This window comes from Onychostoma macrolepis, chromosome 05 (genome assembly GCF_012432095.1).
Source record: "Onychostoma macrolepis isolate SWU-2019 chromosome 05, ASM1243209v1, whole genome shotgun sequence".
NCBI lineage: Eukaryota > Metazoa > Chordata > Actinopteri > Cypriniformes > Cyprinidae > Onychostoma > Onychostoma macrolepis.
Window position 1 is genome coordinate 16536794 of NC_081159.1, and position 20168 is coordinate 16556961.

General features: G+C 36.6%; 1 protein-coding gene across 2 annotated transcripts in view; it reads left to right on the plus strand.

Moving 5' to 3' along the window:
• Positions 1-18040, plus strand: part of ophn1 (oligophrenin 1) — a 38170-nt gene extending 20130 nt beyond the window's left edge. The window contains exons 15-24 of one of the 2 annotated variants that reach the window (XM_058774908.1): positions 52-136; positions 220-278; positions 3044-3149; positions 4317-4476; positions 4740-4878; positions 7179-7505; positions 10284-10413; positions 13998-14048; positions 16438-16477; positions 16771-18040. In XM_058774908.1, the coding sequence (XP_058630891.1) occupies positions 52-136; positions 220-278; positions 3044-3149; positions 4317-4476; positions 4740-4878; positions 7179-7505; positions 10284-10413; positions 13998-14048; positions 16438-16477; positions 16771-16782 (1109 nt within the window). In that variant the 3' untranslated portion in view covers positions 16783-18040. The remainder of the gene's footprint in view (positions 1-51; positions 137-219; positions 279-3043; positions 3150-4316; positions 4477-4739; positions 4879-7178; positions 7506-10283; positions 10414-13997; positions 14049-16437; positions 16478-16770) is intronic. The other variant, XM_058774909.1, reaches the window with a different exon arrangement.
• The last annotated feature ends 2128 nt before the right edge of the window (positions 18041-20168 follow it).

The following is a 20168-nucleotide window of genomic DNA, read 5'->3' on the forward strand; positions in this document are numbered from 1 at the left end:
TCTCTCTCTCTGTTTCTCTCTTTGTCTTCATCTGTCCTCCTCTCTCTGTAGATCCAAAGTGTCCAGCGGATGTAGATTTCAATTCCACTGACATGGACATAAAGACCATCACTAGTGCTTTGAAATTCTATCTGCGGTGAGTTAAGCACACATGATTTTATGATGTTCAAAAAGGACTTTTTTTAAAAGTATGTATTGTACATTTGCATGCTTTTCCAGGAGTCTGAGTGAACCGCTGATGACCTACAGCCTGCATGGAGAACTGATCTTAGCAGCAAGTATGACAGCGAACACACACAGTCACACACTTTTATGTGTATGTATGTATTGTCCATCTGTTATGTGGGTCAGTTTAGTTAAACTCAAGTGTACGTAGCTCTAAAAGAGGGGGAAAAAAACAAGTCCAAGTGCACCAAGTTTGCTCTTTCAATACTAATCGGTACTATATGATAAAAAGTAATAACAATAACAATAATAGTAATAATAATAATAATAATAATGATGATGATGAAGTACCAGAGTGAGTAACTAAACAGGTTCCAGGGAGTGCTTTTTATTTATGCTTTGTTAACCCTAAAAAAAAAAAAAAAGACTGCAGATTTTATGTATTTGAATAGTACACTACCATTCAAAAGTTTAGGGTCTGTTACTGTAATACCTTTATTCAGCAAGGATCCATTAAACTTATTAAAACTGACTGTAATGACATTTATAATGTTACAAAAGATTTCTATTTTAAATAATTGCTGTTCTTTTGAACTTACTATTCTTCAATGCATCTTGGAATAAAATCGTGGTTTAAACTTAAATGTAGCACAACTGTTTTCAACTTTGATAATAATAAGAAATGTTTCTTGAGCATCAAATCAGCATATTAGAATTTCTGAAGGATCATGTGACACTGAAGACTGGAGTAATGGCTGCTGAAAATTCAGCTTTGCCATCACAGGAATAAATTACATTTTAGAATGTATTCAAATAGAACACTGTAATTTTAAATTGTAATAATACTTAACAGTATTACAGTTTTCACTGAATTTTTGATCAAATAAATGCAGGTGAACGTAAGACACTTATTTCAAAAACATTTAAAAAATATACAGACCTCAAACTTTTGAAAGGTAGTGTTTTTTTTTTAAGTTAGTTAAGTTAAGTTAGCCATTAGTTTCAGTAAAGCAATTTTAATAATATTACTGATAATGCTAAATTATATACAATATAATATGATATTAAAGGAACTAGGATTGAATTGATACCAAAATGTCAACTTTTGTATAATCCCAGTCCATAGTTAATGTTAAATCGATACCCCAGGTAACAAAATTACCAGCTTCATGTAATAAAACGAAGGAATAAAAAAAGACAGTTCCCCATCCATTATTGATAAAGGTAATTACTGTTTTGTATTTGAATATGTTACAACTATATACAATGCGCACACACACACACACACACACACACACACACATATTTTCATTTGTACCGTGTGTATGCATTGTGCCATCCTATAGGCACTCTGTTACAAAACAGTCTGGAAAACTTTGTAAACTTCCTTATATTACTTTATAGTTATTTAGCTGTGTATTACATGCACAATTAAATAGTATTCTGAATTGTGAACCGAAGCAAGATATTGCAGTATTAACGAGTACCCTACTGTTTCTCTTTTATTCAGCTAAATAAATATAGCCAGGGTAAATTGCACCTTATTTTTGCACTCAGACTTAAGTTCTCTGTAGTCTTACAGAAAACCCCTCTCACAGTGAGTGCCCGTTGAGTGCCTGTGCTCACGCTGCTGTAGTCAAGCATGCAACTGGAAAAAGGCATTTACAAGACTGACATTTACATGGACGTATAATAAAAGACTCAGTAAAAGAAAAATGACCTCTTTTGGTGGTCTTGTGGTGTTAGATTAATCTTTTGCAATGCTTGACACATCATGTCGTCACCCAAACTGACGTCCACTGCCTGTATAATCAGCGTTAAATAAATAGATACATTTAATTATTAATAACATTCAGAATAAACTATTCTTGGAAGTAATACAGTTCATTTAGCATTATTGTAGGCTGTGTCCTGTTGCCAGCAATGTACCATATTAAAACACTTCAGAACGCAGCTCATCCAATCAGAAATTAGAGACCAAACCATCCTCTGTCTGTGTCTGCATGAGTGAGTGTGCATCCAGCTTTGAGCGTTTTCAGTGAATTGTGTTGAAAGTGCTGAATTGTAATACTCTCCATAATAAGATTAGAGGCCATTAAAGCAGCTTTAATTATTATAGCATGTATGCTTACCTGCGCTCAGATTACACACAACTAAACAAACTCAGCGGAGCAGAGGAAAGGGACCTCAACCTGCCGAGGGATTACCGGCTAGCTTTAATGCGCTTTACTCGCTTGGCCCAAGTGACCTCCCAGTCCTTCGTGTTGTAGAATTTCTTCTTTTTTTTATACATTGTAAAGACATCAAGAGGGTTTGTCTGGCTCTTTTAAAGCTGCTACAGCATCACCTACAAACAATGTGAGTTCACAATAACACGTATTTTCTCCACTCTCTATAACGTAAGCTTTGTCATGGTTCAGCACAGACTGTATCTTTAGATAAAGCTGTTTATATCCCACATTTCACAGCAAATGTGTCTGTAATTATCCTTTTAGGATTTTACAAGTTATCTTTGGACAAGTTGAAAGATGTTTGGCAAACTGCCATGAGGTGTCTGCAGGAAGAAAATAAACAAACACTTCTAGAAACCACTAGCTTGCTAACACAATCAAACAGCCCTATTAGCTTTAACAGCTCTATTTGTTTTAGCGTTGACAGAGCAGTGCTCTGACATGTACTGTCTGCTTCATTCTGACTCTTTAAAGTCTTTTCCTTTGATACCATGTAATGTGAGTCATGGCAATGAAATGCATCATGAACCACACTTTCCGTGGGTGCGACTCAACACTGACTATGACACAATAGTTATATTAGAACAATGTGTGAATCATGTACATCTATAATGTTTGTTTGTGACTTCCTACATTTTTTCCCTTAGAGTCAGAGAATCTGGACTATCGGTTAGGGGCGGTTCACTCACTTGTTTACAAACTCTCAGAGCGGAACAGAGAGATGCTGGAACTGCTAATCAAACACCTGGTCAGGTAACACATACGCACATGCAAGCATGCATGAACACAGACGTGCTAATGCTCAAACTCTCTCACACACACACACACACACACACACACTCTCACATTCTGTGGTTTTTCTAACTGCTGCTCAGCTTGCTTGGGTGTACCTTCTTAATTAAATCTGTTCTACTTGTATTTTGATTAATGTGACAGGCTGTGTGTGTGAAAGTGTGTTTTTATTAACATGACAATAAATCACCTGATCTCTCTATTGCTCCACGTGTCATATTGTGTGTGTGTGTCACATACAATATATTCACATAAGTAGCTTGAACTTTATATTAAAGAAGCTGATATACTCAATTGAAATGAAAGTAAGGATTATATTAATAAAGTGTTGGTAGAATTTTAAGGCTACACTTATTTGATCAAAAATAAAGTAAAAACACTGATATTGTGGAATATTATTGCAATTTTTGTTAATTTATTTTAAAATGTAATTTATTCTTGTGATGGCAAAGCTGCATTTTCAGCAGTCATTATTCAGCCTTCAGTGTCACATGGTCCTTTAGAAATCATTATAATATGAGAATTTGGTCAAATGACCTTTCTCATTTTCAGTGTTGTGCTGCTTAATATCTTTGTGAGATTCAAAAGAATAGCATTTATTTGAAATAGAAATCTTTTGTAACATTGTCTTTACTGTAACTTTTGATCATTTTATTTATGAATTCTTGCTGAATAAAAGTTTTAATTTCTTTTATAATCATATAATTTGGCAAGTATTTTTATATGTGCCAGAAAATATATTTATGAAATGTATAAATACTTTCTATTTCAGCTTGAGCAGAATACCTTGGTAACAAGTTTAAATCAGCAGAATTCAGTACAACTATTTTCAATTCATCACAGTAAACCAAACATTAAAGTTTGCAAGGCATAAACACATTTATATGATTTACGAATATACAATCCAGTGACAATGCCATGCTGGTCCAATGAAGAAAGATGTCTGAAAACGCTCTTGCCCTGGTCCTGGGCTAGAAGGCTCATTATAATAAGCCCTGCATTATAATAAGCCACAGACACTCCAAAAAACATTTTTCAGTTTTATCCAAAGTTATACAGTACTTATCACAGGGGACAATCCCTGTATCTTTTCCAAAACCTTACTACATTACCTCTGTGTGTTTATAGTGTTTGCAGCCACAGCAGTGAAAATCTGATGACCGTGTCGAATATGGGTGTAATATTTGGCCCCACTCTCATGAGAGCAGAGGAGGAGACTGTAGCAGCCATGCTGGATATTAAGTTCCAGAACATCGTCATGGAGATCCTCATTGAGGACTACAGCAAGGTCGGACATTCCCCCTTTCCAAACGATCAGGGGGACAGTTTATCTCTGTATCTATTACTATACAAGCAAAACGCTCATACAGAAAACAGGTTTCGCTTGAAAACTGCTATATTTGCACTCTAAAATTTTTGAAATCAAAACAAAAATGCTGTGTGATTTATAAAAGAACAATTTCAACAATATTTTGTCACCTATTCAGTCACACTAATAGCGATAATAGATTGATGAGGTAATATTTTTTCTGCCGTTTCTGATGTTTGCAGATCTTTAAGGGTCCTCCTGAAGAAACCACACCGCCTCCTATCCCGCCTCCAAGGGTAACGCCACGGAGACGGCAGCCAATCACAATCTCAAAACGCCCACCCCGTCTCTACCCCAACTTTCAGCCTCCAGTTTTTGAGCGTAAATAGCCTTCAGCACGATAGCCATCATCATCATCATCATCATCATTTCGTTTGTCATATAATGCATATTTTTTTTGCCATATCAGTGAATTGTTATGAATGTGAATTATGTTTTTAAGAATTTATCTGGAGCATGAAGATTTTTTTTTAACAGTGTACTTTTTAAAAAATGTATTGTTTTAATTTCTTTTCTTTTTTTGAAAGATTGCTTACAACTTTTTGACAAAGATCTAAACAGCTCAGATAAGACATGCTTCAGATCTATTTCTATATATGATGTTTTTTAAAATGATTCTCAGTATTTTTCTTATATTTTTCAGCTTTCATTCTTGCTTTTAACTTTTCTGCAAAGCCTGTTTTTGTTCTGCGAGCTTGTATACATTACACACACCTAAACATCGACATGGATAGCAGGCACACACACACAACAGCTGATCAGGTTTCATATGTTCTGGATGGGACCTCCAGAACATGTGTGTGTGTATGTGTGTCTGCCTTGATAAATGTTTGTTCTCTGACATGTTGTCCTCCCCTCATTGTGAGCCATGTTATGTAGTGTTTAACAATACTCAAGCTAATAGTACACTCACTAGAGCATGAAAACTAAAGGACTACCTGCCTTTCTGCAGTGTGTGTGTATTTGTGTGTGCCTGTGCATCAGCGCCAATGAGTCTGCAAGTGTGTGTGTGTGTGCGAGTGCGAGCGTACTTGTATTTTTTTAATGTGTGCGTACGAGTGTTGGTATGCTATCGTGTGTGTCCTGTGTGCACTAACCAGTGTGTCTGAGAGCTAATGCCTGCATGTTTTTACGAGTCTCTCTCAATCTGTTTTCAAATTGGCTTTTGGACCTTTTTCCACTAATAAGCTATTTTCATTATTAACATCTGAGCCTTTCTTCTCCATCTTGATCAAAAACGACTGTGTGCGTTAATCCATTAATATGACTCTCTGGTTCATTTGTATGGTCATGAAATTTGGCTTATTAAAGCATGCTGGATCTTTGCTTGTTCAGAACAGTGGAATAAATTTTTTTCCTCCTTCTGTTGTACTTTTCAATCAAATTAATCTCAGTAGATCATAACTGCTTGTTTCCTGTTTGTTGAATTAGTTGGTGGCGGGATCTGTGTGTTTGTGCATGTGTGAGTGTCAAGCCACCTGTTGAGTTTCAGTGTATCTTTGATTGTGCATAAATTTGGCCCTGTGTGTATGTGTGTGTTTTTGTTGAGAATACAGATACGGTCATGGAGTATTAGGAGCAACTGGGTGTGTGGGAACTCCTGCCAAAATGCGAATGTGTTTGTGAATGTGTGTTCATCAGATGTGTACATGTCCAGTTTGGCTACCTCACACACAGCTGGCTGTTTTGACTGACGCTGTTCACACACACACACACACACACACACACACACACAGAGAGACAGACAGACACACATACACAGAGCTCTGTTTCACACTCATGTCCTTGGTTCACACATGGCTATAGCAACCTTTTTTTCCCCTTTTCGTTCTTTATATGACACCTGTTCACACACTAAACTGGAGATTGTATAAAATTTTATTCATAATTTCAAAACAAGATTTTTTTATGCCCTATATTCAAATTTTCAAGTCTATAAAAACACTTTTCCCTCCACAAAAAACCTCCTCATTGTGTCAAAGAAACTTTAGAGTCTGGTGTAAATGCCAACAGCGAACAGAATTTGTAATCCTGGATATATAATAAAAGCAGTTCGTTTGACCATTTCAAGGTAATAATGCTAATTCCACACAGCAGAAAATGTCATTTCTTTAAAAAGGGATAATTAAAGTTAGGTTAAAAGCGGCAGGCTTTTCAAAATATAGACTTTGACCATGTGGCATGGCATGAGCTGATAACAATCAGCGTGTTTGAGTTAAGCCATTCATGGCTTCTTTATATAATTTTTTTCTTTTTTTTTCTTTTCAGTTTAAAGCTTTCATTATGCTCTGGTTGAGTTGATGCTGTTGGAATGAAATGACTCACTTTGGATAATTTGATTTTGACAAGTTGAGTCTTGGCTTGTATTTCTCATATTGTGGAAATACAAGAGGATGGAGCATCTGTCGAGCTGTTCTCTTCATTTATTTATCAGAACCACCATGGCCTCTCTTTTTAAAGCCAGAACTACAGGAAATGTAAAATTTTAACGACACTCCTGATACAATCTCGCTGCTGGGGAATGTTCAGGGCTCAACTGTTGCAATTGAGCTTCTGACTTGCCTGACATTGAAAAGAGTTTTATCTAAACTGCCTGCATTCACTGACTCTTTGCTTTGCAGGGCGAGAGCAGAACGGCGCCACCCACAATGACGGTGAACCCGAGGGAGATACTGGCCTCACCAGTCCGGTTCCTCATCAAAGAACAAAACTGGCACCTCCATCCATCTCTCCTCCATCCATCCCGCTCTCCTCTCCGACAGCTCAGAAGCCTGCTCACCCCAGACCTGCTCTCCGACCCTTGGATTCGGACGTCAGCAGGCTTGAAGTTAGGATACAGGCTGGTCAGCGGTCAGACGCCATGGTGGCGACCAATGGGGAATCAGGAGTGACAGTGAACCGAGCTCAGTCTTTCCAAGGAAGGAGGCCACCACTCAAAGAAACAACCAGTAAACAAGCAACAGACATGCTCAAACTGTCCATCACATTACAATTTGTTTGATATATACAGGTGCATCTCAATGAATTAGAATGTCGTGGAAAAGTTAATTTATTTCAGTAATTCAAGTCAAATTGTGAAACTCGTGTATTAAATAAATTCAATGCACACAGACTGAAGTAGTTTAAGTCTTTGGTTCTTTTAATTGTGATGATTTTGGCTCACATTTAACAAAAACCCACCAATTCACTATCTCAACAAATTAGAATATGGTAACATGCCAATCAGCTAATCAACTCAAAACACCTGCAAAGGTTTCCTGAGCCTTCAAAATGGTGTCTCAGTTTGGTTCACTAGGCTACACAATCATGGGGAAGACTGCTGATCTGACAGTTATCCAGAAGACAATCATTGACACCCTTCACAAGGAGGGTAAGCCACAAACATTCATTGCCAAAGAAGCTGGCTGTTCACAGAGTGCTGTATCCAAGCATGTTAACAGAAAGTTGAGTGGAAGGAAAAAGTGTGGAAGAAAAAGATACACAACCAACCGAGAGAACCGCAGCCTTATGAGGATTGTCAAGCAAAATCTATTCAAGAATTTGGGTGAACTTCACAAGGAATGGACTGAGGCTGGGGTCAAGGCATCAAGAGCCACCACACACAGACGTGTCAAGGAATTTGGCTACAGTTGTCGTATTCCTCTTGTTAAGCCACTCCTGAACCACAGACAACGTCAGAGGCGTCTTACCTGGGCTAAGGAGAAGAAGAACTGGACTGTTGCCCAGTGGTCCACAGTCCTCTTCTCAGATGAGAGCAAGTTTTGTATTTCATTTGGAAACCAAGGTCCTAGAGTCTGGAGGAAGGGTGGAGAAGCTCATAGCCCAAGTTGCTTGAAGTCCAGTGTTAAGTTTCCACAGTCTGTGATGATTTGGGGTCACTGCACCCGTTTACCAAGAAATTTTGGAGCACTTCATGCTTCCTTCTGCTGATCAGCTTTTTAAAGATGCTGATTTCATTTTCCAGCAGGATTTGGCACCTGCCCACACTGCCAAAAGCACCAAAAGTTGGTTAAATGACCATGGTGTTGGTGTGCTTGACTGGCCAGCAAACTCACCAGAACTGAACCCCATAGAGAATCTATGGAGTATTGTCAAGAGGAAAATGAGAAACAAGAGACCTAAAAATGCAGCTGAAGGGCACTGTCAAAGAAACCTGGGCTTTCATACCACCTCAGCAGTGCCACAAACTGATCACCTCCATGCCACGCCGAATTGAGGCAGTAATTAAAGCAAAAGGAGCCCCTACCAAGTATTGAGTACATATACAGTAAATGAACATACTTTCCAGAAGGCCAACAATTCACTAAAAATGTTTTTTTTATTGGTCTTATGAAGTATTCTAATTTGTTGAGATAGTGAATTGGTGGGTTTTTGTTAAATGTGAGCCAAAATCATCACAATTAAAAGAACCAAAGACTTAAACTACTTCAGTCTGTGTGCATTGAATTTATTTAATACACGAGTTTCACAATTTGACTTGAATTACTGAAATAAATTAACTTTTCCATGACATTCTAATTTATTGAGATGCACCTATATGTGCATCTCAAAAAAATTGAATAATATGGAAAAGTTCTTTATTTTTTTGTAATTTAATTAAAAAAAAAAGCAAACTTTCTTATATTCTAGATTCATTGCTCACAAACTGAAATATTTCAAGAGTTTAAAAAAAAAAAAATTATTCTGAAGGTTATGACTTACAGCTGAGGAAAATGAAAAAGTCGGTATCTGACCAACTGCACCAAACCTGTCCCTAACCTTACCCATATCCCACCTCATTAGCAGCAAAAGTGTTTTACAGTATGAACACAATAAGTACACTGTACTTATTTTTTGATGTAAGTACATAGTAGTTATGGCCACTTAATATAAAGTGGGACCAAACAAATAAAAAAAATTAAAAACTCTTGAAATATTTCAGTTTGTGTGCAATGAATCTAGAATATAAGACACACACACACACATATATATATATATATATATACATTTTTGGGGTGTGATACAACTGTCCTGATGTCACAAGCCTCATTAATATAATTATTATTATTATTTTTTTTTTAAAGAAAACTTTTTGAAAAAAAAACAAAAAAACAAACAAATTATTCACTATATTTAAAAACTGTAGTGTCCACCAAAAATCAAAGTCACTTGGTTCAATTAACATCCAGTCAAAAAACATAAAACATGAAAGGATATCAGACCCCTGCAGACCCTCATGACCAAGGCCAATAAGTCTCTTAAAATATTAGATAATATGACTTTTTATGAAATGCAAGATTAGTTAAGTTTGTAAAATGATATTTATTAAAACGAATAATCCATGAAAACAATGTATCTTTGCCTACAAACAATGCCTTGAAAATACATTGAAAATATATTTTAAATGTTTTGGTAGGTAGTTGTTAAGATGCAGACTCACTTAATTGAAACTTTTCTTCAAAATAAAAAAAAACATAAAATGAACATGAAAACAAAGATCACGTTTCTAAGAACATGCACGTGTTTGTTAAAAGATTTCTCTTTTCTTTATAATGGAGACTTTTGTATGTCAGTGAACCCTAAAGAACTGATTCCTGTGATGTAAAAGCACAGTATGGCATTTGGAGTTTGAATAATCATCATAGTACATAAGGACCATGTGATCAATGTCAGCAGAACACAGACATACAACAATCCCGAAGCAATGATTTGTGATTGTAACAGGTGTGTGTTTATGTGTGTAACAGAAGAGGCTCAGGGGCTGAAAGGACGATCTTTCTCAGAGAAAAATTCCATCTGCCGGCCACCCACTCGACCACCAGATCCACCCTCACGTCTCCTCAATAAAACTCCAAACGAAGACAGTCCAGCATCATAGTGAGTGCACATCACTCACCACAAACCCTACTTTACAGTGATGCTACTGCTGATTTATGATTTAATGATTCTCTGTGGTAATATTTTTCGGAAACTCCAATTTCTTTTTTGTAGCGTAATTTATTTTTTGTTCTTGTGTTATATATTGCAAAAAGCTGAAATATGCTGCCTATCACACAGCGTAATCAGCGTGGCATCCGTGCAGCAGTGACAAGATATATTTGGGTGAAAAATATATCGGCTTTGCATGCTGCTCAGGTGTAATTTTGGCACACTGATCCAGGCAGATTTGCACCAGATTGTTCCGGTTACTTGCTCGACACCTGTCCACTGCAATTTTCAAGTAGCGCCACAGTTGGATTGAGTTCAGGACTTTGATTGGGCCATTGAGATACATTTTTGTTCTTGTGCCACTGTGATGTTCATTTAGACTTGTGTCTGGGGACATTGACCTTCTGAAGGAAGCACTCTTTCCCAAGCTTTTTTTTGGCAGGTTAAAACAGGTTCTCTTGAAGTAGGGCTACACAATTTGAAGGGTGCATGCTATATATATCAGCACCAAAACTCTTCAATCAGAACTTTAGGTCAATATTGGATTTATAATTGTACATTCATTGATTTCATTTTCCATCATCTAATCCTAAAACACTACTGATATAATAAAGTTTATTAAAATGTTAAAATTAATATCCATTTTTCATACTGTACCGTACAGCAATATAATGCCATGATCCCTAAATTCACTTGTATCATTTTAAATGACTGAATTTAGAATTTAGTATGGAAAATAGTATATAATTGAAATACTGAATTTAAATATCAATTTTTTTAAAACAGAAATGTTTGGAAAAATGTATCTTGCAATAATGATTTGAAATTCAACCTAAACATTGGACACCTGTTATTGTTGCCACTTATGTATGTCAAGACCAAAACCTGAACTTAGGATGGACTCAGCTCTCTGTTGTGAGAGGGTCTCTGTCCACGCTTTATTAATTGAATATTGAAATTATTGTGCAGTAGTAATATGTTTTTAATATATGACTATGAATATGAAGTTCACAATAGATTTCACTCTCTACAAATATTTATTAGTTATTGTTTCATCTATTTAGTTACATTTCAGCCATTTGTTCTTTCATAATTACACTATTCCATGCTGCAATCTATTTTGATGCGCTATATTGCATTAACTTTCTGGATTTTTGCATCATCCATCATTCGTTCTCTCATGTTTTTATTAACATGTTTGGTTATTGCTCTACCTGATGGCAGGACTGCAATATGGAAAGCATATGGATGTTTTTTTTGTGGTGTAACTGTAGATTTGTGCCACCCAGATTGTTTTAGACTGACCAAGAGCTGATTGTTTCCTAGCTGGATCACTTTTGTGCGTTTTGGCAAACTCCTGACATGCTTTCACTTGATTCTTTTTGAGGAATGGCTCCTTGCTGCCACCCTCCCCATACAACACGGTGTTTTGTAGGACTAGTGCAATGGTTTGCTGGTGCGTGTTTACTCGGTTGTCAACGAGCGAATGTTGTAGATCCTGCAGAGTGATTGTTGTGTGGTCCTCTTGGAAGTTTCCTGGTTCACATAGTTTTGAGGGATGACCTTTTCTAGACAACGTCTGGGTGATTTGATAGTTCATCTAACCAACGGCGACCACTGGGACAGCCAAACAGTTGCATATAGTTTTAAATGTTTTTCCAAAATGTATGCATTTGTTTTATTTTAACTCAGACCCAGGACTGCTCTTAACTCATCATTAATTCATCACAGCAGTCCTGAAGAATCGCAGCTGGAGTAATGATCCCTTTTCTGTGAGGTTTTTATCCAGAAAATGGTGCAACAGTTATTTTAATGGTTCACAGGTAGAAGTCAATTCAACGGCATTTGTGTCCTCATTAACGCAGTTGTTTTCCATCTGTGTAAACTCAAAACCTCTGCGACAAAGGCAGTGAATTCTTAATCAAACATCTCTTCTTTTTTTTTTTTTCTTTTTTTTTACAACAAATTCCTTTTCACAGAAAAACACACATTAAATTTCTAGACAGTCACATTAAAATGTTGAGTTCCGGTGGTTGGAAATACAAATATCCAATTTCAGTGCAGGATTTGCAGGGATTGAGAAAACTGAGAGAGTTAGTAAAGCATCTGCAGCCTTCCACAAGCCATTGTAAATATGTTATATACAGCAGACTTTATCTGTATATGACAGCTAATCTTGAATCAAGTATAAATTTCAGCTCGTCATATCCTCATAATTACCATTCTATGAGCAGGAGCATGGAGCAGTAATCTTAGACCAACTCCGGTTCTGAGAAAACGTGGGTGTGCTGGTCATGGTGTCAAACTGTCTTGTTTCTTATCTCAGAAAGGCTCAATCTATTTTCTCCTGAGAACACACATACACTCAGAATACTTGCTCTCTCATTCTTGTTGTTGAACTTCTTCAGCATGTTGTTGTTGTTTTCAGCATAGTCTCAAAGTTTTTTTTTTTTCTTCCCTGAAATAGAGGTGTTTGTACCTGGTTTGCTTACTCGTGAAGGGCAAAAAAAAAAAAAAGCATAAGAGCAGTACGGTTGTTAATATTAATAATACAAATTTGAATAATTATAATAATAATAATACCATTTACACATGAATTAAAACCAATAATGTCTTAAATTCAACAGAATTACTGGGAAAATAAAATAATTTTAATATAGTTGATGGAAAAAAGGGCACTTAATTGAACTGCTTTGCTCGTAGGTTAATTAACTCACTCAAATATATATATATATATATATATCGATACATAATTTCATTAATATCACCTGCACAGATAATAAATTGAATGTACTGATGAGCTTGAATGTGAATGTGTTAACTGAGACTATAAATACAGTATGTTGTTGCTCTGCATAATGCTGTTCCCTTTAACACAGAAAATAAATATCAATCTTATATACGAATATATAATATAATACAAGCATGACTTTCATAACATAACTTCTCCTTCAGTATATATATATACTCCTAGTTCAACAGCTCAGATTTTCTCATGTGGTATTTTGTTTATTTGTTTAATAAATTAATAAGTTAAAAAGTTTAATTGTTTGAACATTTAGTTAATGTTTGGTGTTAAATTGTTGTCCATTTTGAATTTTAAGAAAATATTTATTTTTAAGTGAATAAAAATTTGATAAAAAATGCTAAAAGCATGACTAAAAAACTTCACAAATTATTTCTGCATATTAGTGTGTGTGTTTGTGTACTTATGTGTTCTGTCAGATATTTTCTGAGCAGTTTCAAGTGCAGATATACATGCAAGCACACTGAGATTCAATGCAAATGTCAGTACATGTGAATGAAATTTAGCACAAAGAGCGACTCGGAACTCGAAACAACTACTTTTCCACGTTTAGGATTCAAGACTTCAAGATTTTATGATTCCGGTCTTCTGATGAATTCACGTCTGTAATACTCGTTGCAGCATGTAAACAACAACAGCACGTAGAAAACAAGTCTTATTTAGTCGATGACTTCTGTTCACGATCAGCGATGTATTGATGTATTCTTCTTTCTCTCTTTTCCCGTAGTGTCGCCTCCAAAACCAAATTTTTTGAGAACGCTTCCAGGCAGACGGGGAGGTACGTGTGTGTATGTAAGAGCATGTGCTGGATCGGGAGTGTGTGTGAGTTTCATTGTTTCAAGCAGCTGCCTGACTTCACTTAGAGTGCAGACAGTAAAACTCAGTGCGCTTTTGATGTGGTGCTTTTAAATAAAGTTGTGTTTAAGACAGGACCACATGCTGAAAGTCCTTGTGTTACAAACCAGACTAGACACACATCCGATCAGTTGTTTTGTCCTGCACGGCGATATAGTCTAAACCTTTCAAATAGATGGGAACTTTATAGCAGGTAATTCGATCCAAGTCTTGGAAAAGTGCAACATGCACGCGCTCATAAAACACACACACTGAGATTTGCACAGGCACAGTAGCCTTATTTGAACCCTTCAAAAATCAAGATCATCGTCTTTTATTCATTCCTCATGTTGTTTCAATCCCTTTAATTCATGGGGCACAACATGACAAATTGTAAGCAATAATTTGGCCACAGTTTTTCAAGCAAATTCAAATGAATTCATTTTCAAGCTTCTAAAGGGGTGTAAAATTCTCATAAAACTGTCATAAAACTGGTCCGTAGATTCCCCGTCGTCTTCATTATACAGGAGCTTTGTGTGAGAAAGAGAAAAAAAAAAAAAGTTATTTTAGCTTGATTGGTCGATCTGAATCAGTACTGTCAATCGGAATCTCTGATCTGATCTGATTTGATCGTGTGTTAACAACACCAAGGTCACGTGTTTGATTGCCAGAGAATGCATGAACTTAATAAGACATGCATGAAGGTAAATGTTCATTTTCTTTTTCTTTTTTTCATTTTCAAATCAGACGGAGTCTATTCAATGTGTCAGTGATCTAGTAACCAGTAACAGCAGTTAACAGCTTACTGGACATTATTAGTAAAAAAGGACTTCATATGACTTGATTTGGAATATGGTGTATGAGTCATATGAACCATTTTTAAGGTTGAGTAAGTAATGACAGAATTTTCATTTTTGGGTGAACTATTCCTTTAAGCCCAAGGGTTCACATGAGGTTACTGTGCCTGTAGCATTTTTCCAGACAGGAAAGTGCAGATAAGTTAGGCTAGCTTTGCAGTCGGTAGCGAGCTACAGCTCAGATATCAGGTTGTGTGTGGACAGTTTGTGGGTATGTGTGTAATCTAAAATCAGTATGGCCTGATCTTTACCTAAATTGTGAACTATGAAATGATGAGCAGTTTGGCAAGTTTGGCTGCCTGTTCGTGTTCAGGAGGATTCTCTTCACTGCTCGTGGCTGCTCTCCAAGCCTGCGCAAGTTCAAGGCCTTTTACAATGCTAGAACAGATTCCTGAGGGAACTCACAGAGGATACTAAGATAAAAGGTTTGACCAATGCCAAGCATCAAAGTTAACAAAAATGAACGTCTGTAATAAAACGCCACACCCCGTTCATTTCACGAGCCTGTGCACAGCGCTCACTATGCAGGTGCCCATATTTCAGGGGCATAATATCTAATGTACTGGTGACTGAGCAAGTAACATTTGAAAGGAATAATTCAGCCAAAAATGAAAATTCGGTCATCATTCACCCTCATGTCGTTCCAATCCCATATTCTGTTATTTTCATTGTAAGACAAAAGGAGAATTTTAAGGATTCTTTATCTTCCATACTATGACAGTTTCCAGTGATCATGGGCTATCAAGCTCCAAAATTACAATACACTATATTATAGTCTTCTGAAGTCATACGCTATCTTAAATCAAGCAAATATGCAGCTCTCAGATGAAATATGATTGGACATCATGAACATCAAACATCATTGGCTCAAGCATCAGTGTTATTTCAGTATAATTTATATATTATTTTGTTGAGATGGCTTTTATTAGTTTCATTTTATTGTAACTTTGCTACGTGCTTGTATTTTTATTAGTTTTAATTCTTTCTTATGTCTTTTTTGTGTTATTTGGGTTTAAATATATTTTTAGTTTTAGCTTTTATTTCTATTAATAATTTCATATTTTAGTTAGTTGCCATGCTAACATTCCTAATTTTCTTTTAGTTTTTCATCTAATATCTAGATTTCGTTTCATTTCAGCTTTATTTCAACTAACAAAAGTGTTTTCAGTAGTTTTAGTGAACTCGTGAACAACTGTCAAAACTGCACCAAGCACCATACTGAATGGATTCATTTGATGGTGTTTTCAGGATCTTTTTGATGCTCATCCCTTTGTACTGCCACTGTAGTCAAAACTGAAGTCTGAAATCATTTAGTTTTTGAAAATTTCCCCCACACACACAAAAGTGTAACTAACGAGAAGTGTGGAACAACAAGAATGTAACCAATCACTGAATTTTTATAGGGTGAACTATCCCTTGAAGTTGCTGAAAAGAATTAAATTCATAATCACAACTTAACTGTTTTGTGTCTTGCAGTGCTTCTCCAAATGCTTCACCTGCAGCTTCTAAAGATGAGGTACGGCATGTTCATTCTCATTTTTATTATGAACTCTTTACCCAACAAAAGTTGCCAGCCACCGCCAGCATTTTTGAACATTTTCACAAAACTTTAATGTCCCCCAAAAGGCTTTGTTGTTTGAATATCTGAACATGAAATATGTCAAAACAAAGAATTGAAAAAATTATTCTAGCTTCCTGAATTCTGAATTGAAGTCTCATAAATGATGGAAAATTCCATCAGTGGCTGGAAAAGAGTTAAGGTAACCTGTAGTGTTAATGCTCATTATTGTCACTTGTTTGTCTTTGCAGAACACAAAATAAGAACTAACATCCAGTCACTGCTACAACTTGTGGATCAATGTCTTGTGGACCAATTAATGCACATCAGGGCTCATGAGATTGTGTGAATCCGGTATCTGGTCATGGTTTTGAGAGATAAATTATTGTTACTGACAGAGCATGAAGGAATGCCCTTCAACTCCAGTTTAGTTTTTTGTGAATGAATTGGAAAAGGTACTCTTTTTACTTTACTTTATTAAAACTAAGTCTTTGATTCTTGCTTGAATCAAAGCATTGAATTGAACATTTTGACCTTCCTGCATACTATAGGAGAACTCCCTTCCATTCTCCCGCTTATTGTGTCTGTCAGTATCTCCCCTTTTCTGTGACCTACTTAAGAGACCGATAAGACTTACAGTTTCCGATCTCACTTCACAGATGCACTACTGACTTCACTCTAAGACAGATAGAAAGTGGTACAGCCCAGATGTATTATATAATATTCTGAATCAACACTAATCTGTATTTAATTGCGCAGAAGTTGAACATGCTTTATTAATTACCTGTTATTATCTCTGTAATTAGTAACTGGAGAGAGATGAATGACCTGGGTGCTGCTTCTAAATGTTTCTGATAAACAGAGTAGTTACTGTAATTGCAAAGTGTTTCTCCTTTTATCTGCCGAGACATGCTAGTGGTGTTCCAATGAAAAAAGAAAAAGGGGGGATCACGGACCTTTCATTATTTCGACTAGTCCACAGAGCAAAGTTTGCTTCAATGAGCTTTTTTCTCTTTCTCTCCCTCTCTCTCTCTTTTTTAATTGTCAGTCTACCTTACTGACATAAGATCAGTTTTAGGAGCTTAACCGGACTTTTAAGCATCAAACTTTGTACCGAAACATGAGCTTTTATTGATTTTTTTTTGGGTCATTGTATATCTTGAATCTGAAAGTTAGAGATTTTGCCTCATCCTCATTTTCACAAAACTGTAAATGTGGGAATGGAAAAAAAGATTATGTGTCAATGTTTTTGGTACTTTAGATACAATAAAGGTTGAACTTTTAGGTCACTTTATGCGGGTTTGGCATGAACGCTTTAAATGCTGGAGCGCATTCTAATGTAATATTATTGTCAAAAAGCTCCAAATTTCCAGTTGATATTTTTTGTATTTTTTGTACATATTTTGTTGTTTGTTTAGCTGTTTGTCAAGCTCTTAATACCTAACAGTCCCTAAACCTCATTTGAATGTACTGCTGCAAGAAAATGCAACTTTATTAAAAAAAAATAAAAAAAATGATGAAGTATGTTTGTTTTTTCTTATGAACACAAGTTGTAGGTGAACGTGCACTGAGCAGACCCAGTAGAAATAAATCTATACAATGAAATGGCCTCATGATAATAATCAATAAATAATTGGGAGGAGAATAGACCCTTGGAATCCAGTTAAATTAAAACAGCTGTGCATCAGTCAAAATCTGAAGTGCAAAAAAAAAAAAAAAAAAGTCATGGTCTAAAGAGGTTAGACAAGTTCCTACCACAGAAAAGCTTCTCGTACCCAGTTGCTTTTGCATGATATTGTTTAGGTCCACCCAAACCAGGGTGTGTCTCACAGAGTTCCAGAAAACAACTTTCAAGATTTTCAAATATTTTTTATTGAATTGAAAGCAGTAAAACACAAACAAACCTGATTTAAACAGGCTTTACACAACAGGAATCAGGTAAGCGATTTTCCATACGAGTAGAAATCAGTTTGCAAACTGCTCGAAAGAAATTGCCAGTTAACAACTGTCAATACAACACTACATAGCAGTACTAAATAATCTGCGAAAAGCGTGCATGCACAGACACACCCACTCTCATATACAACTGCTGTAAAAAAAGACTATAAAGTTACAAAGATTTAAGTAACAAACATTGTTTAAGAAGCCAGAATTTCCTCTTCTAGTCATATAAAGCCAAACTATCTAGCTCTTCCTTCTGCACATGGAAAAGCGAAAAATATCCCAAAACACAAGGAAAATACAGGAATTATTCACACCAGAGAAAAAAGCTGTAAAAAAAGCATTCACTAATGATTAGTCATGTAATTGCTCATATCAGCCAGTGAAGAGAGTTAAAAAACCAAGTCATTGTTACATATGTGGGAGTTTTTATATGGTTTACAAAGCTGAAACCGGATACAAATAGGTACAGATCTGCCTGCAAACGATTCATATGCTTTCATTAGCATGTTTAGTGTATGTAAACCAGTGTGGTGCTCTCAGTTGAACATACAACTTTGTGTCAAAATACTTTGCTGTAATACACACATTAGAAAGCCAAATGACTTTCCTCATTGCTGGGGAAAATATATCAGTGAGAAAAATCGTTTGGTAAAGCCCTCCCCCCTTGCACTGAAAACCCAATTTATAACCACAGGAAGCATCCTGGTGACATGCAGACTGTTATTAAGACTCCAGGTTCTCTTGTTCACGTGAGAGCAGAAACATTGGTAGGATCCAAACAAACCTTTTCTTGTCAACAGCACAGGCCAAATTCAATATTTTGCAAAAGACACCAAAAACATCCTTATAGCTTTCTTCCCCTTTTTTGCACCAGGGCAGGAAAGCAGAGCCTGCTAACAGATTTACAAGAGCGCATATAAACATACACATTTTGCTATTGGTTGATCACACCACACACAGTAATTCCTAAGACTTTAATTAAAAATCAACACGCAAGGTTTCACATCATAGCTCATAAGAGATGTGTTAAGAAAAGTCACAAGTCAGCTTATGGATCATCCAAGCACGAGTATTTTCACGAGCGCAGCGCAAGCCAAACGAGGCGTTACATCGAGTGTCGTTAACTGACTTATTACAAGCTTTCGATTGTAAACGGAGAATAAGACAGCGAGAGAGTGCGTCTCCCGCAAAGTCAGTGTTTGCATGCGAGTGCCCCTCCGAAAGTCCGCCGGCTAATGAACGACTTTGTGATCAGACTTTGGCTTCGGTTCCGTCCTACAGCGTTGCATGTTCATGGTGAAAGTCATGAGCTCTTTTTTTGGCAGGGTAAAAGTGCAGTTTGGAGTTCTGCAAATTCTAATGAGTGCTTTTGGGCCGTCTAAATGGGTAAACACCTGCGTGTAATTGCGCGGTGCTCGGTGCTGTCAGCGCAGAGGAGCTGTCTCTGACAGCCTATTCTCTGCCTGGCACATTCAAACCGTAAACATGCTCCGCGGCGACAAGAGCTCGAGCAGCTAAACCACATCTCGTCGTTTTAACTCGGCGGAAAACTCCGTGCTCCGCCGAAAGAACACCCCAGGTCACTCCAGGCCTGACAAAGACAACACAGCGCCGCGAGTTTGTGGCTCTTTAAAGAGTAATCTACATACATAACGCTGCAGGCACTATTTAATCATTTAGAAAAGGAGAACGTGCGGAGGGGAAA